Raw genomic sequence first — 25,882 nt, 5'->3', positions numbered from 1 at the left:
TCCAAATTTGGCTTTTCATTTGAACTTTTAATCATTTGTTGTTGTTAATATTATATACAATGTATACACAGAATAAAAATATTGTATTCCTGCTAGTAAATAACTGCTTTATTCAGGGTATCAGCCAAACACACTCTTCTTCATTAGTAGTCCACTGAAGGAAGTGTGACCATTCTGGTGAACTCCTCATAATGAACAAGTCCATCACGTCCAACATTAGCCTCTTTAAAAAGCTCATCCACTGAAAAACAATGCACAGTTAACAGTTAAACAACACATTCATTCTGTCTAATAGTGCTAATATACTGGGATCTGACTGGGTCAATTCTTTTAGAAAATTTAAAAAAAATATATATTTTTCTAAATTCCTCTCTAAAAATGGGGTTTCATACTATAATATAATTGAATGGGGTTAATATTTAAATCAGTCCAGACCCTGACATTTAAAAACAAAACAAAACCCTGTTTTGATTAGCTCTGATCTTTGAATAAATCAACATAAAACCAGAAGGATCTGAGATGATTTATACCTTCTTTTTCAGTGAGCTTTTCTCCTAAGCCAGTGAGTTTAGCCCTTAACTCAGATGCCAGAATGTAGCCCTTCTTGTGTTTGTCTGTCATGCGCATAGCCTCCAGAATTTCATTCTTAGGATCCTCCTGTTGCATCTGTCTGTGCATCATGGTTAGAAATGTAGAAAAGTCCAGCTCCCCTGTCTTATCTGTGGTGGGGATACAGCAGAACTAACATTAAACAAAGCAAAGAATTCATTCAAACACAATTAAATATTGGATATTTTACTTAAGCTTTTGTTTGATTCCAGTGCCTCAACATGCTTACACTGGCTATAAAATCAAATATGGCATAACTAAATATCTGATTGTTAATTAAAGTTGTGTGTTTGTGTGCGTGTTGTCATTAGCACTACATTTGACTTTAGCCACAGGTAGCATAAGGAAGCTGAAAGAGTCGACAAGGAAGACATTCACAATTCAATGGAATGTTAATCATGAGGTCTAGCAAATGTTACCTATTTTGTGGACTTGCAGATGTCTATCCACTTCATTAAATGTGGGACTTGTACCCAAACAGCGCATGACAGTAATAAGGTCTTTGGCTTCGATCTTCCCCTTTCGCTTCTTGTCATAAAGCGAGAAACATTCTTTGAACTCTACATGAGAACATGCAAAACCACAGTGAAAAACAATTCCACTAAAAAAATTCTCATTGCTCATAAATGTACTGTACTTGTTTTTTAAAAATAACAATTTCGTTTATTTTACTATATTCATGAATTTACATTGCACTTTCTTTCTGTGTAACACAGCTTACCATCAATCTGAGTTTGTGTTAAGAATTTTGCCTGTAGAGGTTTAAAAAAGATGTTGAAAAATCAACAGTAATTGAATGAAAATAACATTAAAGAGAAAAACAGCATCAAACTCACCATGTTTCGTCTGTTCAGGGAAAGAGTCACTCCCTCTGGATTACCTGTAGGAACTAAAGTCCACTGCAGTTTTGACGTAACTGATAGCCTCGTTGTCATAGGAACATTGATATAGGATCCAACTATCATGTTATACTGTCTGTTACAGTAGGTGCAGCTCATGATCTCACTCACTGACTCATAAAAAGGTATATTTAGGGAGAACAACCTTTATTTTTATAAAACAAGGACATAAAGTAAAAAATTTTTTACAGTAAGCCACAATGATGAAATGTCTTTATTATTCAATATACCAAAATGACAAACATAGCATTGTATAGTTTGGCTTGAGCAGACACAAGGAAAAACACTGGAACTTAAAGGGATCATGAACTGCATTTTTTTTTTTTTTTTTTACATTGTATGATGTTCTCTGAGGTCCACTTATAATGTTATATTAAAAATAATGATTTTTACATCAAAAGACATCCTAATTTAGAAGTAACAGGCAATATTTTCTTCTGTTTTTGACCCTCTCTTTCGATCACTCAGTTTTGATAGGCGTGGCGCATTCAAGACTTGGTAGCAAAGGCCCACTGCTATGATTGGGTAACAGTTTTACATATTAAAATAATTTTCAATGTCCCCGCCATTACACGTGTGGAATTGTTCTGAAAACTTCTGATGTTGAAAAATATCTCGTTACATAGTTGAAACATTTGCCAACAATGTTGAACATTTATGCGTATTACATAAGACTTCCTTTTGTATTGTGTAAACAGAATTATGAGTGAATGTACCATCTATGTTGCACTGTTGTTCTTATAGGCTATTCATCATTCATCCTTTTCATTAAAGTGAAAAATGTATACTAAAATGAAACGTGCTGAAATGTCTTTCTGATGACAAAACATATAATGTCACTCACTGAAGCTTTTATTCAGGATTACAGTGAATGGCTTAGATCAAAACAACAACAAAATCAGCGTTCTCTACATTCTCTCTTCCATTTCCAGGAATCTCCCACATTAATCCTTAGAGGCATCGCTATCGTTTTGTTGCTGGAGTAATGCTTTCATCGCATTATGACCCAATACTGTACCAGAAGTCATTTTGGCAACTTGGTTTCAATAAAAACTGTTAAGAGGAAGTTTTGAGTTCTGAAACTTACAGGATATTTTTATAGTACAATGACCTCTTGTATGTCAAAATATTGATTTCTCAATTCATGACCCCTTTAAATACATCCCTAACCAGTATTCAAGAGCAACTATTTTCAGTTTCACTCAAAGTTTCATTAAACTTGGTTAAACTCGTATTTAAAGTCTTTTTATTGAAGAAATATCAGTGAAATGTAGTTCGGATTTGCTGTTAATATTTAACTGCCTTTGATGTGTAAGGTATAAAAGGACCAAGGCTCGGGGACATAGATGATACCGGGATACTTTTTGCGCAAAACTTTGTCATTCCACAGATATGCGACCCAAACCAGAACTAATCCCAGAGTAATGATGAAGTTATAGAAGAGGAAACGGCCATTGCTGTCAAGCATGAAGCCCATCCGCCTCTGGCGCATAACAGTGGCAACCATGGCAAAAAAGGTGAAGACATAGAGAACAAAGATCTGGCCCTCAGTAATCAGATACCTGAAGAAATAGACCACATTAACGTTTGAACAACATTAACATGCTGATGTATTGTTAAATCATTTTTTTCTCGTTGAATGTTCTCTTTCACTTGGAAATGTGTTACATTACAGAAATAAAGTGTTGCTTCAACTTGATTCTACATCTCAATAAATGCTTGAAAATGGACTTGAATCATTTACTTACCAATAGTACACTGCACTAGGGCCAAGTAGCAGCCAACCTGAGTAAGGCATCTTCTCATCTTTAACTTGTGTAAAGCAGCCAGTGAAATACAAGAAGAGGATGAGGAAGAACGGGACATACCTATGATGATAACGGCGGAGGAGGGGATGTTTTAAACTCTATATGTAAACTTGCAGATTACAAATTACAGATTAAATGTGAGAATGGAAAATATACTTACCACATGCAATGCCCTAAGTGCTCATCATAGTAATACAAAAGCTCAAAGGAATCAATCTGAAAACCACATAAAGCATTAATTACCATTACCATCTAAAACAAACCCGACTTATTCCGAAAAAGTTTCTTCAGAGCACATCATTTGTTTGATCTGTAAATCGAACTACTGTACCAGTGAGGTAGGCTTCAGATCCTTGATAATGGGGTTTTCTCTGACAGAAAGATGAAGCTGGTATCCACTGAGGATGAGACGATGGTTGATGGAGTCTCCCACTAGGTGTATGCTGGCTCCCATGACAAAGGTGATGATGCTGAGATAAACAGCTGAGCGAGGAAGGGCCGTGGGACTCCGCTCAATCAGCTAAAAAAGGTTACAGACAGACCAAACCAACACTTTACTTTTACTGATGCATGTTCAAAACATGGGGAACACCCTATAAAAACACATCCTTTTGCTTTTTGTAGAAGAAATCGTGTACCTTCAGTAATAAGAATGGTGTAATGACATTATATGCCATGTGAAAATAATCTCCAACACTTGGCTTATTTAGAGGAAACCATTCTAGAGGCATTACGATCTAGAAGAAGAACATACAAAATTGTTATTGATATTGAAGAAGAGAAAAGGACATCTTAATGCACAGATCACACCTTGTTTTAACTTGTACCATAGCAATTGGCCTCCCAAAGTCTAGTATCCAGTTCTGCACAGTGAAACAGAGCCAGAGATCTGTGTGAAACTGGGACTGTGCTGCTGCAGAAACAGTTTTCTCAGTCCTAGCCCTGCGTTTAAACAAAGTACAGCATTTTCATTATAAATGCTAATCGAATATGCTTGTTGAATATACGGTCTGTACATTAGGGAAAAAAGGTCATTTTAATCGCATGGCATGCTTTTGAGCTGCCAGACAAAATACAAATTTGAAAATTAAACGGTTAAACAGTTAAAAATGTGCACAATTAAATGGTGATATTAGATAACATTTTAGCATTAAAATCTGACCTCAAATATGCCGGAGCCAAAGCTGCAGACTGTGGTCTTCTCCGCATGGTTAATCGATTTGTTGTTTTGTTACGTTATAGCAATGTCAAGGTTACTTTGTATTCTTTGCAACTCTACTAACCTATGGTTTTGTAGCCAGGTGTAAATTCATTCATCAATCACATTCCAGGTCATACATCGAAACTGTAAAAGTCTGAATCCATCATTACTTACGTAATATACTCCTTATTTCGACAACTTATATCTAACTCAGTTTCAGTTCACTGATACTGTCAAATATATACTTATTTTTTAAAATGTTGATATTTGTGTTTGTTTGAATCACGTGAGGTTTAGACAGGTTCTTCTTCAATTACGGCTTCAAAACAACATACGGTATACCACACTTACTGCCATCTGCCGGACTTTATTAATATAGTCTATCCAGCCTACAAGGTCCTCCGGCTTTTTATATCTTAATATGGCAGAAGTAGTATAATATTGCGAATTCGGCCCTCAGCATTGACAATAATCATTTAATTAAAGTAACGAGTATTGAAAGAAAGTAAGTAAGGCGCCGTTCAAGGCTGTCTTCTCAGTACATTCATGTTTACAATGTTTTTGACTGGTTATTTTTTATTCTTTTTAATGATCAATTTTCAACAATTATTTATTTAAAAACGGGACAAATAGAAATGTTTATAACACCACTTCCTCAACTATTGGAGAGATGCCGTTGTCACTAAGGCACTTTTATTTTGAAGGCACAATACAAAAACAGTCCTGTGATTGTATGTAGCCATCTTAGAGCTCTCTCTCTCTCTCCACGGCCTACCTAGGCGTCTCTCTCTTCACATCGCCAGTGTAAAGTTCACCGTGTAGGATTAAAGATCTCGTCATCAGCAGCAAAGCGAGGTATTACTAGAAAATGAGCGTTATTCTCATATGACCACGCCATCTCTTGAGGGAGTTACATGAGTGTTGAGGTATAAATGTGGTATAAATGTTAGCTCCTGTAGCTGTCATGATGGGAGACATGTCTGTCAGTGCTTCATATAACGCTTGTAAACACCCTGGATCAAACGATAGTTGTCTAACTCACTTACCGTAAGGTTGTCAGTTTTAATCTGTCAGTGTTTAGATGGTAGGTTAGTTGCTGGGATTGTTGAATTTATTACACCGTGGTTGTTTTAAGGTGCAAAGGCTAACAGGGTGTTTTGGCTAGCTGATGAGTGCTGCTACCACTAACACTGCTGTTCAATATAGTTTTATAATCCGTGATCTGCCCTGTTGATCATGTCCTGAGTTAATTAGAGGCTAATCCTCAGAGTCACAGTATTTGGGGTGAAGTACAGACTAAAGCCGTTAAATTACTCCGAATTGAATCCTTCACAGAAATGTGTGTGAAAGAGCAGCTATGAAGTTATCTTGAGCTGTTTATACCATTCCTATTTGACAGGTCGAGTGAGCTAACAGTTGTGCTGATAATTATTATTAGTATGACAGCCATGTGACTGTTTTTATTATTGTTTTAATTTTTTATTTTTTATGTATTTGTTCTCACTCGCGAATCGCTGCAGCGATGAGAGGTTATGAAATTCAGAAGAAGGTCTGTGTGTGTTTCCACGATCGCTCTCACCGGGTTTCTCTCTTTAGTTGAGGAGTAGGGAGCGAGAAATGGAAAACACGGAGTGGCGTCTCGGAATGGGATTGCAGAAGCTTTGAGGCGAGGAGTGGCTTCAGCTCCAGACAGGCTTTTGGTTTTTGTTAGTTATTCCAATTAGCTCGATGATTGAGTCTTTTAGAACAGTTTTCCTTGTTGCAACAACTGTTATAAAATCAATAATCACGTTTGCAATTGTGTTGGTATTCTTAAAATCGGCATGAAATGAAAATCCATTCCATCTATTTTCTAAGTGCATGTTATAGAGATCTTATTGTGAACGATTCATCCATGTCGATGTCTCATTTCTTTTTTTCACCTCGTAATTTTTAATTATTCAAAATGTCGTAACTGGACCTTCTGGTGGAAATGACAGACTTCTCTCTGGTGATGTATGCCGGATTTCTCCAATCATTTAGTCCGCTTAAACCCCGCCGCCCTTGCAAGCTTGTTCAGTTTTTTTCCCCACTTTCGAAAGCAACATTCACATCTCAAAATCTAATTAACAATTAATGCATAGAAGCAAGTCCCCACCTTACATTTTTTTTCTTTTCGAAAAACCATTACACTCAAATGTACATCACAATACAGAGGAAAATATCTGTTACTTCTGTTGTGTTATTAAAATCAGCATGTGTATGATTACATGCAACCTTCAACATGTCACTCACTGTAAATAAGCACACTTAGCAGCGACGAGTGCTGTATATTTAGTCAATTCAGTGAAATTTTAGCAGTCGTTCTTTTTTATTTAAGCCATTTTTCAAATATGTTGAGACATTAAAAGTTGGTGTACAGTCAATGCCATCTGTATGCTTGTAAAAGAGCAGTTTTTAACTGTCGTAGTATGATACACAGTTCATGCTTAATTTACCTCGCTCCCACCATTGAGTACTCTGCATGAAAAGGTGGGTGAAGTGGTAGGCTACATAGTTTTGTGGGCATTTTCTATGAAAGACCACTTTTTAATTGGGCAATAGGCGTAGTCTGTTTCAGGGTGGAAACCAGTTTCAGGGTGGAAACCAGCCTACGCATCTTCTCCGTTTTAGTATCTGTTTTTTTCAGCAATTTGGTTAATTTTAGAATTTAAGAAGTGGTTCTGTGTTGAGAGTCTAACCCAACAGTACTTTTAAGACTAAATCGAATGCTACCATTTCACATTATGAATCTGCATCCTATGAATAGTAGGGGTTTCTTCCTCTTAATTCTCATGACAAATTTAGAGGAAGCTTGTACAGAATTGGAAAACACCACTTCCTGAAATAAGCTGAATCCAAACCTCAACATATTTTCGGGCTTGAAACTTTTAGGCAGAATTTTGCGAAAAACACAACTTGTACAGGCAAGAGCAAATTAAATATTTCTACTGAAATGAAGTGGCCTGAATGATGGCCTGTTATTCTTGTTTCAGTTGTTCATTGTCACTATTATCCAGCTATCATATCTGCCAGCAGATGATCTGACTCTTGATCTGGCAGATGTAGAGCACACTGGTTTACAGGACAAAGGTTACAGCACACTGATAAGTACAGAACATTGGACATTGAAAGAAGCCTTCCATTGGTTTACATCAGGTCATGACTCATGTTCAATGTGATTTTTAATGTTTAATTCAAATTAGAGCTACACAATTCATCGAACCCTTGAACAAAGGGGATTTAAGACAATGACAGGATTCTTTCTCCATTTTACAACGGATCCATTGTCTTTTCTTACAGCTGATATAATGTGTGCTGATTATCATGCAGTTTATGAACAAAATGTGTTTCTTTAGAAGTACATCTTAATTTCCAGCTTGTATATTAGAAAGGGTTGTGCAGAAAGTGTATTATTGTTCATTATTTTGGGCTGCTAAGAGTTTCTAACCTGTTATGGTTTTACAGTTGCAGTTGCCATTTTATTTGTTTTAAATTCTAAGTTTTGTACGACTGGTGACATAACCTGGACTTTGGTCTGTTCCTGGTTTAAGTGTAACAGTGGAATGACACGACATCAGGGCCGTATCCCGGTTGACATTATTCTGACTGTTAAAGCACAAACATTTTATGACGTCTAGTGGCTGGACTCCTATTACTGCTTATTTTTAATTCAGTAAACCCATAACTCATATCCAGGAGATGTTCTGAGATGTTCTTTGTGCATCTGTTCAGTGACTCCAGATCTTTCTGCATTAAATTCCAAGATGTGCTTTGGGAGACACTTACAAAAGGTGGAGGTTTGAGCTCAGGCCTCTGTGGGGATTTCACAGCCATGTGAATGACCGCTAGTAACCTCTCATGTGCTCTCTTTTTCTCCCTCCTTTTTCCTTCTCTCACTCTCTTTTACTCACTCATTCACCTTCTCTTCTGTCATTCTATCCATTGGCTTGTTTTCTCTCTTGCTTTCTTGTTTTTATATAATCCTTCCGAACAGCTCCGCTTTGGAGCTATACAACCTCCAAAACAGAAGTCACTCTAGTTTTTCCTCTCTTTGTTTTTCTGTCAGTCAGAAAGCTGTGACACTGAAGTGAAGAGTCTATTATAGGAGAGAAGTTTCCTCTGATGGCATCCAGACTATTGGAGAGAAAAAATGTGATGTGCTGTTAGTGACGCAGAGAACAACATGGATGGACAATAACAAATCATCATTCTAGGGGTAAGTGGGGCTCTCACTCACATTAACATGCTTCAGCGGCCATATACACACACTCTACATATATCAATACATTTGGAGTGTTTTTATTGGATGCTGAAAAGATTTTACCTTTTTTTTTTTTGTTCACTTCACCTTAATGTTCAAATCTACTTCTTGTATTCATAGTTCGATGTGTTTTAACCCCTTTCTCAACACTCCCAATTTTGGCAAGTGCTGCATACTTGACATACCCAAAATAAAAAGGTTGCTGCTCATAAGTCATTCTGAATAGACACATAACCAACATATATTTAGAAAGCCAACCCTTGAGAGTTTACAGTTCAAGACTCAAAATTAACCAGACTGTTATTAATATTGAGATATATAAGCTCAAACATAAAAACAAAAACAACAAATATTAAGAATATATTTATTAAATGTATAAAAAATATTATGTGAATTTAGGATAGCAACTTATTACCACAATTAAAGTGTAGCCACAACTGTGGTCATGCTTCATTTCAAATCTGAGAATGATATCTCTAAAATTATGCATTTTATGAAGCCTATTGTGTGACTTTGTCAGGGGAGACTTTGGGGAAGGCTAACAAGATTATCATCAAATATTTTATTGCCCTGTAAACACCCATTTACTGTCTCTGACTAATGTCTGGCGAGGAGAACTGGCCCATTCATGTTCTTTTAATTTAAATCGACCAACCTTTCACACCTCTGCCGGTGTTGTGCCGAATTTCGACCCCCTGCCAAATTATTACCCCCCTCATTGAAGTCAGTACCTGATTGCCTAATCCTAACCCCACCCCTAATCCTAGCCCCTCCCCCACAACTAATCCTAAACCTACCAATACTAGGGGGGTAATAATTCGGCGGGGGTCAAAATTCGGCACGACACCGGTATGAGACTTAATCTTCATTATTCTTTTATCCTTATTCTTTTGTTTGAAATCAGCCATTATAGCCTTTCTTCTGGCATAATGCTTGGCCATTGACACATAATGTAACCCCCATACACGAAAAATCCACGCATTAACTTAAGTCTTGTTAGAAAACAAACAACAAAAAACTGTTATTGGAACTTTAAATGCGAATTATTTTAAAAATATATATATTATGGAATAGAAAGCTCCTGCAGCAGGTGCATTAGCACAACAGTTAGCCTCAAGCTACATGACACAATTTAATTTATTAATATTACACTTTTATTTAAAGCTCAATTTAAAACACCATCGAGTATTTGTATCATATTCCGGTCGCGGTGCTTTCAAGTCAAAAAAAGATTTTGAAATATGTTATTTTTAGCATTTTATATGAAGCTATGGGCTATGCTTACCCTTACCTTTATTTTTTATTTATATAAAAATACCCCAAATCGCACGAAAAGGTCAGAGGTCAGATCTGACGCAAATCTCTGTTCGCTGTTTGAGCACTTCAGATCGCATAATTCAGCGGAAAATTAATACAAATTTTATTCTGTATGACTAAATATTTTACTAGCATGTAATAATTATTCATTATTTCTCCAAATATGCGCACTATTGGACTAATAGCCCTGTCGTATGCTGTATATTATATGTATTTGAGCACAAATAAGCCGGAGAAGACGAGAATGAATGTTGTGTGAGTGATAATTTCTATTCAAAATAACGAACGTTACAGATTCATTATTTTGCACTCCTGGCATAAATTAAGAAATTAAAGTCCCCGTGAATCGGAAGTTGCAAACGACTTTTCTCCAGTGTTGTGACGTATTTCCAAGTGAAACAGAATATTGAACAGAGGGCAGGGTTTTACTTAGCGCTCCTCCTCTCAATCTCTCGCTCATAGCAGACTAACGGTTTGAGGGGAGTGGTTAAGCGTTTTCAACCCAAGCCGTCAAACCTACATCATCAGAGAAGGAACGCCATTCCAGACCAGAAGAAACTTTTCAGATTTTGATTAAAGATTACCATGGTAAAACATTTTTTTTTAATATATATATATTTACTTGCACAGATGAATTGTTCACCACAAGACTAGTAATATGCGCTAACAAAGTAAATAGGGTCAATTTTGATTTCATGGGGACTTTAATGTCACTGCAAACCAGTTTAATCATAAACAGTGGTCAAATATCGAAGCTGGAGTCTTAAACCTTCCTTATGATGCTGATTTTGTCCAGATCAAGTAAGAGTGTGATGTTTTAAAGAGTAATGCATTTTGAACAACAATAATCCGGGATCACCAGTGATCCCTGCCGAGCAAGGGGTTGTGTCATGCTAATGTTCCAGATGTTTGCATGTGTAAACTTTTTGTGTTACAGCCTAATTCATGAATTATTTAACTAATCCTATTGGTATATCAGCGTAAAAATTCACCAGAATAAACTTGGTGATTTTCATGTTATGGCCAGTATTATAAATCCATTAAAATTTAAGATCAATTAAAACATACTAAAAACTAAAATAAATAGTTTGTATGCTACAACTGAATTTAGAAAAAAAACTGTTTGATTTAGAAAAAAAGTGATCATAATGATAGAGTATGGGTGTAATGAGACCCTCATGGCATGATTCGATACAAATCGCAATACGACACAATACGATACTTTCTTGATACTTTAAGCCAAAATAAAGAAGAGAGGTTTTTATTATTAATATTCTTTTATTATTATCAAAATAATAATAATATTATTATCAGAACCCACAAATATCCCCACATTGCATTTATTATACATTATATTCAACATTATATGTAGTAATGTCACTGAAACTCCCTAAACTTTCATTTTTCTCATGCAGCACTCGTGCTTTCAATGCAGGAATTCGTTGGATCTCCTACACAGACAAGCTGCACGCACACACACACACACACAGACTCTTTTGGCACTCGCTATGTCCCGCCTCTCCCTCTATTAATGCACTCTATAAGAATAATCCATCTAAAATGCATTGAATAATCGTACTACTAAAACTAAATGTGATATTGTGACCTATATGCGCTCCGGCGCATCCACTTTAGATGATAAATGCAATAAATCACAGTTCTAATCACAAGAAAGCGTGTCAAAATGATACCCTAGACTCTAGTCAGACAGTTATAACTAATGGATTTTAATGAATAGTTGGGTATTTTATGAAAAGTTGTTTGTGTCTGGTCCGAAACGCTGTTTACTGCATATCTTTTTCAATATAATTTTAGGAGGGCCTGGAATACATTTGGCCTGTCAGTTAACAACATTGTCATTTAAAGAAGTTCCCCTTAGAATGGCTTCTTTTTTTCCCCTCCTTTTTTTTCTAGTAGTATTTTATTTTTGTGAGTCATGGTTCTTTTCTTTTTTAGCCGATAAGGTCATTTTGTAGAACTGAATCAGCATTTTTTTTCTGCATTCTTAAGGCATGGTCACATTTACTCTTGCACAACAAAGTTTCACTGGCAAAGTAGGCATGACCCGCGTGTGGTTGTGAACTGCCCATACAGAGGTCACTGCCAGAACAAGTAACTTGCTATTTGGTTAGTGCTGTGGTTTTTGCATCACCACACTTTAACTGATGCGAAATTCGCTTTGTGAAATGTATCCACCTTTGGAAGTCCATCAGGAAAATTCCTTTAGGTAAATTGTATGTCATGTCAGGGTTAATGTGATCGAGCCTTTACCCAAAGCATTCGTCCCCAAATCAGATGTCCATCTCATTTCCTAAAACTCTCAAAACAACACCCATGATTTTTTTGCACTTTCAATTCCTATTCACAAGTAGGCTGTTCAAACAGCATGCTTAGTTGGCAAAAACATGCTCTCAATTCTATGAATATTTCTCAATTTTTCTTCTTTTTTGCTTTGCATAGTTTAGCTTAAGAAAAAATTCCCATGATGTGAAAGGGTGACTGTGTAGTTTTTGTGAGCTTTCCATACAGAAGTGTGACTACTTAAGGAACTGTACTGAGAGTCATTAATATAGATCAGCATTGCGTGCGTTTATTGTCAGTGAGAGTGGCAGACCTCTGCTGCCCATACTATGTGACTGGCTTGTGTGTGTGTGTGTGTGTGTGTGTGTGTGTCATTGTTGCTTTGATTCTCCTTTTGATTTGAACACACTCTGCTGCTTGCTGTTCTACTCTGTAGGTGGTTTTGATTTAGTATCGAACTGTATATTCAAAGTTAGTGTTAGTTTGAGGCAGTTCTTGTGACTGAATATTAAAAACAGAATCGTTGACACAAACAGGCAGTTTTTCATGACTTCAACTTTGCCTTTCATTGTGCTCTGCAGGTGCAGTGCTGGTCCGTTATGACAAGTGGCTGTGTGGAAGATGTCCACCCTTTCTACGACTGATATCACTGATGTTGGTCATGGTAAGACTCTTTGTTTTTCTTTCACTAGAATGTGAAAATGTTTACGTACAAAGGGTAGATACAAATCAGAAGCTGCCAGAACATAGTTGAACACTTTAGTCACACCTATAAATGTATGAATGTCATTGCGTTTGATAATAAAATATCAAACCAAGTGCCGTTTATTTCTAAGAAAAATAACACAAGTTTATTTTAAGCAAAACATTTTACCAAAGGTTTTGTGAACTTAAAAAGTGACTCCATATATCCACTAAAATCACCTTGACACCAGTTATTTAAAAGTAATTGCATGTTTTTTTTATTGTGTTAATAACAAAATATCAAACCAAGTGATGCTAGACATTGTGTTAGTGCCATCGTTTACTCACTTATCTTATTCCAAAACTTTATGACTTTATTCTGTAGAAACTAAAAGAAGATATTTTAGTAAATATCTGGGTAAATTAATAGTAATTAATTAATAATTAATAGTAAATAATTTTTCGTCAGTACAGCGGAAGTCAGTGGTAACCAAAACTGTTTGCCCAAACTGGCAGTTTACAGTTGAATTTATGTAGTTACATTTCAAGTGTTTTTTTTTTTTTTTTCATGATTAATATGCTAACATGTGTGATTTATTTGTGTTAATATATGTTTTTATATCAAATAGAGGTGTGGGTAACTAATATAAAACTTTTATTTATTTATTTATTTTATTTTTTTACTCATGGGCATTTTTAGCTTTTTAATTATTTGCAAAACTTAAATTTCAACAAAAAATACAACATTAGAAAAAGAATAAGTGGGGAAATGCAGAGGGAAAAATACAATTTATTTGATCATTTTTCTATAATGCGAAATGTTTTTTTTTAATTGGTGTAACTTTTTTAGGTGATGATAATAGTAAACGTAAATCTGAAACAAATACTTTTTGGATTTAAATTTAAGGTATCTTGCCTTGTGAATGTGGTATTTACCCATCATGCAAATGAAGTTTAAGACATTATCTAGCTTCTCATTGCCATAAACATCACAGTAAACAATAACCTTAATGACAGAAATATTACACATGTAAAAACACAAGAAATAAGAATGCTAAAATTTGCAGCCAAAAATGTTTGGTGTAAGAACAGAAAAAAAGAGAGATATTCTTCCTCCTTTTGGCAGAAGGAGCCCAGTGGTAAACCGCTTAAGATAAATTTACCTAAATCTTTAATGCATGGCTAAGAATGATGAATGATTTTTAAATTGTTTTCTATTTTTATTATTTAAAAATGTTGAGCACTGTCCATACTTTCCAAAAATTAACATATGGGTAGAGTGCTAACCATCTGCCATAAGCTTTAATGTGATGGAATTTCCCATAAATTGATGCATTCTTGACCTAGGTGTGTTAATGTTTGTAATACATAAAAATAGGTTATATCAATGTGTTATATTAAAGGGATAGTTTACACGAAAAATTAATTTCTCAAGTTGTTCCAAACCTGTATGAGTTTCTTTCTTCTGTTGAACACAAAAGAAGATATTTTGCGGAATATGGATAACCAAACAGTTGTGGGGCGCCATTGACTTCCATAGTAATGAAAAAAAAAAATACTATGGAAGTCAATGGCTACCGTCAACTGTTTGCTTACCAACATTTTTCAAAATATCTTCCTTTGTGTTCAGCAGAACAAAGACATTTATACAGGTTTGGAACAAATTAACGGTGAGTAAATGATGACAGAATTAAACATTTTGGGTGAACTAACCCCTTAATGCATGTTTTTGGTTGTGTGGTGTGTTATAGTCACAGTGATTTGTCATCCATTAGAACTAGAGAAGTATAAAACAATACATTTTCAAATCTAGTTGGATTCTTGCTTCAATGACTAGTCTTAAGAACTCCCTGTAAAATAAAATCAGTGTGAAAAACACAGCATGTTACATGACCAAAAGTCATCCGTATGCATGTGTATGCAGCTCCATATTAAAAAAAAATCTAAAGAAAGAAAATCAAGTTGTTCTCACTAATTGGACACCTGGTTGATCATCAGACCCAGCCCTAAAAGAAAGGAATGTGTTGTCGGTATGTATACAGGGGACTCACTGTGCTGTGCCAGTGAAGAGGGCCCTTCAGCACTGACAGCAGAAGTGAAACAGGAGAGACTCAGTCAAACGGCCCCATACAGCACCTCGCACAATGAGCTCATGGAGCCCAGCGACATCAAGATGTACCCCTCAGACGACACCCCTGCACCAGGTGAGCTTGAACAACTGGAGGATACAGCTGGACTCATGTCATAGATCATATACTTCACATTGGTTATAGTGCTTAAAATGATTCAGATAATGCAGAGTTGAACTTTACCTGTTACATAATGTGGGACATGCATGTCAGTATGTGTATACAGTATGTGTGGATGAACTGGCTTAATTTAAGAACATAATAATGCATTAGTTAGTTAATTTATTTGTGTATGTTGCTTTGGATTTGCAAATCTCATACGTTAGTGTCTCTGTCCTGTGTGTGTTTGTGCAGGGGGTCAGCCAGCGAAGAGAAAGAAGGGCCCTGCTCCCAAGATGATGGGGAATGAGGTGTGTAGCGTATGTGGAGACAAAGCATCTGGCTTTCATTATAATGTGCTGAGCTGTGAGGGCTGTAAAGGTTTCTTCAGACGCAGCGTGATCAAAGGAGCTCAGTACAACTGCAAGAACTCCGGCCGCTGCGAGATGGACATGTACATGCGCCGCAAGTGTCAGCAGTGCCGTCTGCGCAAGTGCAGGGAGGCGGGCATGCTAGAGCAATGTGAGTGACGCTCTTTAACCATCAACATCTACACTGCCATTCAAAGCTTTGGGGTTGGTCTGACTGTCATACTGTAAAAACAGTAACAATTTCTATGTGAATATATTTTTAAAAGGTTTTTTATACCTGTGATGGCAAAGCTAAATTTCAGCATCATTAATCCAGTCTTCAGTGTCACATGATCCTTCAGAAATCATTATAATATACTGATTTGATGCTCAAGAAACATTTCTTATTAGTATCAATGTTAAAAACAGTTGTGCTGCTTAATATTTTTGTGGAAGCTGATTTTCAGGATTCTTTGATGAATAGAAAGTTCAAAGAACAGCATTTGTTAGAAATAGAAATGTTTTGTAACTTTACTGTCACTTTTGATCAATTTAATGCATCCTTACTGAATAAAAATATTAATTTATATTTATTAAACGATTCAATTTTTGAATGGCAGTGTATCTTTCTTTTTCACCCATGTCTGGCTTTTTTCATTAATCATGGATGTCTCAGGTAGTCCATGCAGCTGTCGTCAAATCTCTTATCTTATCTATTATGATATGTCCGTATGTCATTGTGATCGTGTGCTGCTTGTTTGCTTATCATTCTGATAGCAGCTTTATCTCTCTGTCTCTTATAGGTGTGCTGTCAGAAGAGCAGATCCGACTGAAGAAGATGAAAAAACAGGAAGAAGAGACGGCACGAACCTCTACAGTGGCAACACCCAGCCCTGCCCCTGAGATGCCACCTCTGGCTCCTGAACAGCAGGAGATGATCGAAAAGCTGGTGTCCATGCAGAAGCAGTGCAACAAACGCTCTTTTCTTGATCGGCCCAAAGTCACTGTAAGAGTTTTTCAAGCAGACTAAAACAGTAATTCATCATTTTAAAATGTAATTGTATTACTGAAATCGTACCATCTGTTTTTTGTGAAATCGGACTAACAGACCTAGATAATACGACTGTAGCTTTGCTTTGTCACATGTTTATCAAACTACAATTCATAGTTTTCACATGTCACACCCTTATAGAAACGCCCATCTGGAGGGCAAAACAAGTCTAAGCCAGTTATTTTTACCAGGTTTGTACTAAGTACTAATGTACAAAGACTGTGATATTAAAACATCAAATTCAGTATACAACTTACTGATGATGCATTCTATATACAGGTGAACACAAGTGCCCAGAATATGAACGCAACATGCTAAATTGCATGTTTAGGGCCAGATTTACTAACAGCTTGCAGCAGCACAAACCCTCTTTTGGTGTTAAAAAACTACTGTCAGGATTTAAAATCCTGAGTGAAAGTGAAAAATTAGCGCTGAAAACGTGTGGACAGGGTTATTTTGAGCCTATTGCATATGCATTTGTGGGAGTTTCCCTTTCAGAGGCAAAATTCATGGGAGGGGAGAGTATTTAAAGGCCCACTGAAGTGACTTGGAACGTGCAGCTTTGTATGATGCGTTGATGTAATTTCCACTGAAACAGGAAGCCAAGTCGGGACATATTGAATGGCTCCTCCCCCTTTTCAAATAGCCAATAGCGTTTAGTTTACCTCAAAGACTGCAAGTCGTACTTGACAGCACCATGGAAGCGAATCCGAGCGCTGATGATAAGTTGGATTCAATAGTAGAGGTGTGAATAAATTCTAGCCATTTCATTCTTAACCAACGTACATTTGGAAAATAGAATAAAACTAGAGCGTTTGAGCAACCGAACACACATCTCCAACCCATATTGCTCCGTGACGTGTCAACGGTCGCTTTGGCCAGGTGGTATAGGGGGCGGAAGTCGCGGGACGCTTTAGATTCTAGAGAGCATTTGATTGGACAGAAGATGTGATGAGAAGCTAAAGTCTGCTAAATACGTTTTGAAACACCAGCTTATTCATAACCTTAAGGCTAACATATTCATACTAAAAGCTAAAAAACTTACAGTTTGATTTCAGGGGGCCTGAAATACTAAGGTTTGCTCTCATCAATTTACTGGAATTTGCTCTATTACTTACCCTCCAAAAAAGGATGTCTTAAACCTGATGCTAATTTGCGCTGCTCTTGGTAGATTGCTTTGGTCATTATGGAAATGATTCGGCTGCGTCTGTGTTCTTTAATTTGCGTGTGATCTAGAACTTTCCACTCCCGTCGGCGCTAAATCTGACTTTAGTAAATCTGACTCCAACCACTATAAAGAAAATGCTTAATGTGGCTTAATGCATTAAGACAGTGATATGCGAGACCAAATTCACCATACCCCTTATTAATTAAATATTATCTATAGGCAAGCAGATGAAGCCAGAAAAAAAGTGAAAATTATATATTCTTTTAAAGGCTTAACGTGCAATTTAGGGTGTTGCATTCGTTTTCACATCTGCTTGCGTGTATATAGTATGCATCATCAATAAGGTGTATATTGATTTTGATCTTTTAATATCAATGTCTTGATACATTAGAGTACTCCCTGTGCTTCAGTTCTATCAGTGTTTTGCCTTCCAGGTATCCGTACCAGTCATGTGACTGAAAACTATGAATTGGCGTCTCCATTGTGCCCTTGCTTCGAAAGACATATGTTTAATCCTTCAAATATCCAGTTACGCATTGTGCCATCTTTCTGAATCTCTGATGCATTGATCCTAAATGTTTACATCAAGATTTGTTGTTTTTCAGCCATGGCCACAGAATCAGGACCCATTAAACCGAGAGGTTCGACAACAGCGGTTTGCTCATTTCACTGAGCTGGCCATCATGTCTGTGCAGGAGATTGTAGACTTTGCTAAACAGCTGCCTGGCTTCCTGGAGCTCACCCGTGAGGACCAGATCGCCTTGCTGAAGACCTCAACTATTGAGGTCAGCCTGACTGACCCTTAACACACATTGTTTTCAGTCATGTTCTGTTACTGTTTTTGTGTGCACAGATGGAACACTCTTGTTTGGCAGACTTGTTTCTGCTGTTGTTTTGTAACGGGAAGTGCTTTAGAAAAAAATGCCACCCGGTGTCAAATTTTGTTTCTCGTGAAAAACCAAGCGCAGCCGACACTGCTTGTTTTACATACCTGCTAAACTTTCTTTTCTCCTGTAGATCATGCTGCTAGAGACTTCCAGACGTTATAACCCAGCAATAGACAGCATCACCTTCCTCAAAGACTTCAGCTACAATAAAGAGGATTTCGCCAAAGCAGGTACTGTTTGAAATGTTGTTGTATGGGTGCTCGATTTAAACTTGCCTGATGGTTAAAATAAAGAAGAATATTATTTGTTAACATTAGGCAACTACAACTAATGATGCAAACTACTCCTAAAGCATTTATTACCTTTAGTTTAATGTTAATATCACCTAAATTCAATAATAATTTAGTAATGGATGAAAGTGTAGTGAAAATTAAGTGTTTATATGTTGTCAAACCATGTGCAAATTCATTAGTCAACACCATTGCTGAGTATTTTCTCCTTAAAACTGCAGTGAACCAAAGACAGTCTCAAAAACGCGGTTTGAAATCGCCCGTTTCCTACCGTCACATACATGTAACCAATCCTGTCAAAGTATGGGGCGGGGCTTTTCTGCAGTGAGCACAAGAACACCTTTAAGAAGGGACAGGAAAAATCGGGTACATTTAGCAATATAGCGAGTGAATTGTGATGTATATTACGATGTTATGATGAACTATATGCCTTTCTCCACTGACGTTCTATGATGTTCAAAGCGTTTGTAAGGATACTGATTGTTAGAAGGCAGCTGTTTGTCTCTGAGATGGCGAACAGGAACATGGTTTGTATAACATTGGCAACACATTATTAGCTGTTTGATAACGTAGTCAAGCCAATGGCTAATCATATCAATTACCATTATGTGTCAGACGTTGTAGAGAGCAATACATAAAACTCATTACCATTATGATGCATCGATTTCTAGACAATCTTATATAATTTGTGCTTCCTTTTCTTCTTCTGAATCAGTTTCTGGTTCAAACATATATGTAAGGGATAATATACATCCAGCCGGTTGTTATCTGGGATTATTACATGGCTTGGTTGCATTCTAATGTAGAATGCGGTCTGTTATTTCTTGATAACAGACCGCTGCGAAGTAACACACCGTTGCCATGAAAAACAGAGCGTTGCTATGGACGCAGGATTCTAACCGTAGAGAAGGAACGGACTATTTTCTTTAGTGGAAGCAATACAATCATTTTTAAATCCATAAACTCCTTTTTGAATTAATATTTTGTGTCAAATTATTGATTTATTTGGTAGGTAGCCATGTAATAAGCGGGATAATGTAGAGGGAGGCTGTTGTTATAGCGAATACAACCCCTTCAGTCTGATTTAAGATCACCCTGTCGGGGTTGTATTCGCTATAACAACCGTTATCCCTTACATAACTCCCGACAGGGTGAACAGGTCTTGATCAGCCTGAAGGGGCTTATATTTTGAGAGAACAACCGCCTGGATGTACATTATCCCTTATTACACGGCTACTTACCACATAAGTAAATAATTAGACACGAAATATTGATCGGAGTTGAAATATTTTATTAGGTGTTTAAACGCAAAGCTTCCGCTGAGATAGCAGTTACTAGCGCGGCAAGTTCAAACTAGACGGACATTTAAGAGATACGGTTTATGGTCATACCACTTATTACACAGCATTTCACCTCATAAATAATTATGGAGATAAGAGATATTGATTTCCGATTAAACTGTTTTAAAATCGTACCTGTTTGTATTTTATAATCCAACAGTGGGCAAAACAATCGTCAGAAAATGGCAGAAACTGCGTTTGTATGAAACAAGAGAGAGTGAGTCCACGATACTGATTAAATGGTTAAAATGATACAGTTAAATAACTGTACACAAAATATTGATTCGACTGAGTTTTAATACTTTGTTAGCTCACCAAATGCAAAACCGTTCCTAGCGCTTCTGACTTGTGACCCGGATTGAGCCTGCGTTAACTGTTTTGAGCGGTTGTTATCTGGGATTATTACATGGCTTGGTTGAATTCCAATGTAGAATGCGGTCTGTTATTTCTTGATAACAGACCGGTGTGAAGTAACACACCGTTGCCATGAAAAACAGAGCATTGCTATGGACGCGGAATGGACTGTTTTCTTAAGCGGAAACAATACAATCGTTTTTAAATCAATAAACTCCTTTTAAATCAATATTTTGTGTCAAATTATTGATTTATTTGGTGGGTAGCCATGTAATAAGTGGGATAATGTAGAGCGAGGCGGTTGTTATAGCGAATACAACCCCTTCAGGCTGATTCAAGACCCCGACGCCGATCAGCCTGTTGGGGTTGTATTCGCTATAACAACCACCTCGCTCTACATTATCCCTTACATAACATACCGCTGGATGGCGCTATTGACCAATCAGAATCAAGTATTCCACAGAGCCGTGTAATAAGGCTGAATTAAACCACATTGTGTAGTGTTTCCAGCCTGTTACATTGTTGTTGACTCATAAAAGGAGGATCAGACGTTATTCACAAGAGAACCCGGATTGCTACGTGCTGTGAGACTGAAGCATGGATCCGCTGTTTGGATACTTGATAGCTCTGTTTAATTTGTTTGTTTTAATCTTCCTGTGAATCTGACCTTGTAAGACTACACTGCTCAATTAAAGGATAATTTTAACGATTCTTAGCTTGAGACATCACTGTTCTAACCGGACAAAGCTGCAAGCTGTTTAACCCACCCGAACCTAAACTTCACAAGTTTTTTTCTAGTGTGGTTTAATTTGAGACCTATTTTTGTTGTTCATGCCCTGAAATGATCTCTGTCCTCTCTGACTCATCTGTAGGGCTGCAGGTTGAGTTCATCAACCCCATCTTTGAGTTCTCAAAAGGCATGAACGACCTCAACCTGGACGAGGCAGAGTACGCTTTGCTCATCGCGATCAACATTTTCTCAGCAGGTCAGTTTGACTCACAAAACCAACATTATATTGTTTGTCTTCTGGTGAGTCTTATCAGGCAATTTCTCACAAAACTAATGAAATGCAGCATTATTCATTTGCGTCAATCACACTGTGTTTGTGTGTGTGTGGGGTCAGACCGACCGAACGTGCAGGATCATGAGTTAGTGGAAAGACTACAGCAGCCATATGTGGACGCCCTGCACTCCTACATCAGAATAAAACGACCCAACGTGAGTATGATTTACCTCTTTTAAAATACCTGTTATTTTAAAATGTAATTTATTCCTGTAATGCAAAGCTGAATTTTTAGCAGTCATTACTCCAGTCTTCAGTGTCACATGATCCTTCAGAAATCATTGTAAAATGCTGATTTGCTGCTATTTTTTTATTATTATCAATAATACAAACAAACACAGTGCTGCGTATTATTTTTGTGGAAACCCGTAATACCTTTTTTTCAAGATTATTTAACGAATAAAATGTTCAAAAGAACATATATAGTTTTTCTGTTGTGTCCTTTTACGTCCAGTGGGTGGCACTGGTGATTCCACACTTGCATCAATAACATACAATAACAATTGACTATAACCAGTTATTTTAGTATTATTTTAATACTATTACAGTATTTGTTAATGTTTTTAATTAGCTTTATTTTATGTTTTCAGTTTTTAATTTATTTTGCATTGTTCTTGTAATTTTTATTCCTTTTTAAATATTTCTATTTAGCTTTAATTTATTTTTATTTCAGTTTTAGTCATTTTAATGCTTCATGCTTTTATTTAGTTTTTCATCTAATATGAGTTATATTTTATTTTAGCTTTATTTGAATTAACGGAAATATATTTTACCAATAAAAACACTGTATAACTGATGAGGTTTTGCTATTACTATGTATTGCTAATCATCCACTACTCTTTAATTTCCACCAAAGGATCATCTGATGTTTCCCCGAATGCTGATGAAGCTGGTCAGCCTCCGCACACTGAGCAGCGTCCACTCAGAGCAAGTCTTTGCTCTGCGCCTCCAAGACAAGAAACTCCCACCTCTACTTTCTGAAATTTGGGACGTGCATGAGTGAGCCAGACCTCCGCCTTCAGGACAGAATGAGCCATTGTCAGGGAAACCTGGGTGGGCAAAAGTCGTCTACAGACCGAACACATGGTCCTTAAGGGCTGAAATGTCTCCCGGAGTAACAAGGAGCCTGGTTTTATCATTCTCTTCCTTGACTTCTATATTTTGGACCCAGTGGTCAGTGAGCTGCTTCCTTTGAATGTGCTTTTGATAGACTGTATGGCCAGAAGTAGCTCAGGGACTGATCAAAACAGGTAGTGGTTTTTTGTCCATCTTTTGAGCTTAGGGTTCCGGATGAGTTTGGATTCAGAGACTTGCTTGCTAGAGTGAGCGACCACAAACAATGTGGTCATGTTTTTGTTTTTTTATTTTCATGTTGTACTAAATGTTTCCAGTACCAAAAGCTTTGAGCAGGTTTTTGGCAATGGTTTCACAGAAGAGGTTGTCTCTAAGGTTGTTCATTAGAGAAATGTTTATTTACAGTGTTTTGTGGTTCCACTCTGGCTGATTGTTTGGCTGACAGCATTCTGCTATTTTGAATTTGCTTAGATCACGCACAGAATTGAGGAAGTCTTCTGTTAGTAGTAGTACAGGCTAATTCGCTCATTTTTATTATGATGTTTGACATGCTTTTAGTCTTGTGATTCATGTTAAAATGCAATCTTTTGTTAACACCCAAAGGTTTTTATAACAAAAATCAATCAGTGCTTTACCAGTGCCGGCCACATTGATTCAGACCCCATGTTACACTGATCCAGCATATCACAACGTTAACAAGGAATTCTGTTTTCTGCTGGTTGGAATATTCAGAAGAAAAAAAAAGAAGAAAAAAAGCCAAATGGCCTGATTTTATGAGGTCGAATGTACTGCCCAATGTTTCGGAGTTGTTGAAAGTGCTTATCAGTGTAGAATATGGTTGACAGGGATCGCTAAGAGTCACTGGATCCGAATCAGTGTGCTGCTCAACTCACAGCGACTACTGAGATACATATACCTCTGATGTCGTTTTTTTTTTTTTTTTTTACTCATCAGTTCTTCTTGGTGGAGGGCTGATATTGTTTGACAGTTCATTCTTAAAACATAAACATAAATGCACAAAATATATCTCAGTTTGTTGCCTAAGATGTCTTGATTACTGTGTTTTTGTTTTTGTTTTTGCCCCCAGAATTTAACTGAAGTAACAAATGAACAGTACAGTAATATATATCCTCCAAAATCAGTGGTTGAAATTGTCATACAACATTATCGGCCCAAGTTATTTTCTATTTCATCACCTCACTGTTTTTTTTCTTTTCTTTTCTTTTCATAATAACATTGTTATATTTAGCTCTATATACACCCATTCATCTATGAAGATAGTTTTGTCAACTTTTATTTCCACATACTAAATTATTTCAATCTTTAATATTCATTTTGATGTGATTTGCAATTATCTAGCATAGTCTGTTTTAACACACTATTGTTGTACCTCACTTATACATTAGGATGATATTCAGATAGTCTGAATGCACTTGGAGTAAAACCTGTCCCGTCCTCATCAAGAGAGATTGGCAATGTCACAGCAATAGCTCTGAAATAAGGGACTTGGCAAGTGAGAGCACTTTGTAATGTCTACTATGCTCCGTGACAATACAAAAATCCAGTGTGACCGAATGTACGATTCAGGTTTTACTGATCTTAAAAACCACTTTTATGATAGATGGGTTGTGAATCAATTTAACATGGAAACTAACATGCAAAAAAAAATTAACAGAAAGCTAAATTTCTACGATTGACTAAAACAGTTGGTTTGCTGTGGCATTATTTGCCCTGACTGTGCATATTGAGATTTGTTTGCTGACTTAATTCATATTCCATATGTATGTTTCTTTTTTTCTTTTTCTGTCAGCTAGATAAATTGCTAATGCACATCGTTTTCCTCAAGCTCTTTTTGCTTTCTGATTTTATTTCCAAGCTCATTTTTATCATAACAATAGATTCTAATCTTTCACAATGGCTTGATAACACAAGTGAATTGATGCAGGTGTTTTACCTTCTATCCGTTCAGATTTCAGGAACATCGCAGTTGGCTGAGCAGCCAAACTCAGCCAGTTCACTGACTGAAACTTGGTATAAAATCTACTGAAAGACATGTATTGTTGATCCTCTATGATCTTCCTGTTTATCTGTCATTGCTTATCATCTGTTTGTTCACATAGGAATTGTGAAGGCTTAGATGAATTCTAGTCATTACTGTAATGAGCGTAATTAGCTTTTTCTCCAAACTGAAATGATAAAATGATCTAACAGAATGTTACTACATGAGGCAGAGTGTAATGCAAAGTTGATTTTAGTTCTAATTTATTTGTAGCCTCTCAGCTCAGTGGACCTCATTATTGGAATTAACTAGACTTCAATAGAGAGTCATGGAAGAATGAAATAGAAATGCAACCTTACGTTTTAACGCCTTAAGTCCTTGGTATACTGCTTTATATGTATAAATTAAAAGTAGACTAAATTTATTGTTTTGTGAGAGTATATATTTATCTGATGAAAATGCTGAAAAAAATAGATGACTCAGCCTATTCTTTATACAGAAATACATTTACCTAAAACAGGGAACCTCCGTATTGTTTCTGTCTTATTATTATGCTGTTTTTTAATAGATCAGGGGTTGAACCTGTAAATAAATACTGAATCTGAGCTTACAACATTGGTGTCAGTGATCTGTCTATTAGCACTTGTGTTATGTAAGCATCTCTCTGCATCCTAATGTAAGTAACATGAGCTTCCGACAGAAGCAGGATTGTGTTTGTGTACTCTTTATCAAGCCCACCCACTCTGAGCGATATGCAAATAACGAGACGCCTACGTCATTAGACATCAGCGCCTCAGAAAATAGACAAGTATCACTGGAAGATATCCACTCTGTAGCACACAAGGAATGTTTTCATTTTTAACCTCGTTCCAACTTGTCAACGCCACAAAACCCGCTAGCTCACGTGTAAGCATAAGCGTAAACGTGCATGCCATGTCCCCTCTAGATGCATGAATGGTACGGCCCAGCCTCCGGC

General features: G+C 36.7%; 3 protein-coding genes across 4 annotated transcripts; 1 reads left to right on the top strand and 2 right to left on the bottom strand.

Moving 5' to 3' along the window:
* Positions 1-9: 9 nt before the first annotated feature.
* Positions 10-1,725, bottom strand: calml4a (calmodulin-like 4a). Its single transcript, XM_079867247.1, has 5 exons — positions 1,446-1,725; positions 1,331-1,361; positions 1,029-1,169; positions 531-719; positions 10-241 (listed from the first exon to the last, which is right to left on the bottom strand). The coding sequence occupies exons 1-5, from the start codon at positions 1,605-1,607 to the stop codon at positions 144-146; spliced, it is 621 nt and encodes a 206-aa protein (XP_079723373.1). The 5' UTR covers positions 1,608-1,725; the 3' UTR covers positions 10-143.
* Positions 1,709-4,899, bottom strand: cln6a (CLN6 transmembrane ER protein a). The gene is made up of 7 exons (XM_079867246.1): positions 4,479-4,899; positions 4,144-4,258; positions 3,955-4,053; positions 3,648-3,836; positions 3,477-3,532; positions 3,257-3,376; positions 1,709-3,070 (listed from the first exon to the last, which is right to left on the bottom strand). The coding sequence occupies exons 1-7, from the start codon at positions 4,523-4,525 to the stop codon at positions 2,803-2,805; spliced, it is 894 nt and encodes a 297-aa protein (XP_079723372.1). The 5' UTR covers positions 4,526-4,899; the 3' UTR covers positions 1,709-2,802.
* Positions 4,900-5,223: 324 nt separating this feature from the next.
* Positions 5,224-24,557, top strand: nr1h3 (nuclear receptor subfamily 1, group H, member 3). 2 transcript variants are annotated; one of them, XM_079867243.1, is made up of 11 exons: positions 5,224-5,372; positions 8,605-8,754; positions 12,999-13,081; positions 15,144-15,305; positions 15,585-15,851; positions 16,483-16,685; positions 18,504-18,683; positions 18,916-19,015; positions 21,642-21,755; positions 21,894-21,988; positions 22,690-24,557. In XM_079867243.1, the coding sequence occupies exons 3-11, from the start codon at positions 13,039-13,041 to the stop codon at positions 22,834-22,836; spliced, it is 1,311 nt and encodes a 436-aa protein (XP_079723369.1). In that variant the 5' UTR covers positions 5,224-5,372; positions 8,605-8,754; positions 12,999-13,038; the 3' UTR covers positions 22,837-24,557. The 2 variants fall into 2 exon arrangements, with proteins under 2 accessions (XP_079723369.1, XP_079723370.1); XM_079867244.1 differs by lacking the exons at positions 5,224-5,372; positions 8,605-8,754 and adding an exon at positions 12,462-12,849.
* Positions 24,558-25,882: the final 1,325 nt, after the last annotated feature.

Source organism: Squalius cephalus, assembly GCF_949319135.1.
Source record: "Squalius cephalus genome assembly, chromosome: 3".
Taxonomy (NCBI): domain Eukaryota; kingdom Metazoa; phylum Chordata; class Actinopteri; order Cypriniformes; family Leuciscidae; genus Squalius; species Squalius cephalus.
The sequence above is the reverse complement of the archived record's forward strand: the minus strand, read 5'-3'. Positions and strand labels throughout refer to the sequence as shown.

What these genes read in the sequence shown, in the direction of transcription:
- calml4a (XM_079867247.1), bottom strand. Translation starts at nt 1,607, where the DNA reads ATGAGCTGCACCTACTGTAACAGACAGTATAACATGATAGTTGGATCC. An exon ending in CCCTGAACAGACGAAACATG is followed by an intron (nt 1,362 to 1,445) that starts GTGAGTTTGATG and finishes AAACCTCTACAG; the next exon opens with GCAAAATTCTTAACACAAAC. An exon ending in AACACAAACTCAGATTGATG is followed by an intron (nt 1,170 to 1,330) that starts GTAAGCTGTGTT and finishes GTTCTCATGTAG; the next exon opens with AGTTCAAAGAATGTTTCTCG.
- nr1h3 (XM_079867243.1), top strand. Translation starts at nt 13,039, where the DNA reads ATGTCCACCCTTTCTACGACTGATATCACTGATGTTGGTCATG. An exon ending in TATCACTGATGTTGGTCATG is followed by an intron (nt 13,082 to 15,143) that starts GTAAGACTCTTT and finishes GTATGTATACAG; the next exon opens with GGGACTCACTGTGCTGTGCC. An exon ending in TCAGAATAAAACGACCCAAC is followed by an intron (nt 21,989 to 22,689) that starts GTGAGTATGATT and finishes TTTCCACCAAAG; the next exon opens with GATCATCTGATGTTTCCCCG.
- cln6a (XM_079867246.1), bottom strand. Translation starts at nt 4,525, where the DNA reads ATGCGGAGAAGACCACAGTCTGCAGCTTTGGCTCCGGCATATTTGAG. An exon ending in CACCATTCTTATTACTGAAG is followed by an intron (nt 3,837 to 3,954) that starts GTACACGATTTC and finishes AACCTTTTTTAG; the next exon opens with CTGATTGAGCGGAGTCCCAC. An exon ending in CCTAGTGCAGTGTACTATTG is followed by an intron (nt 3,071 to 3,256) that starts GTAAGTAAATGA and finishes CTATTTCTTCAG; the next exon opens with GTATCTGATTACTGAGGGCC.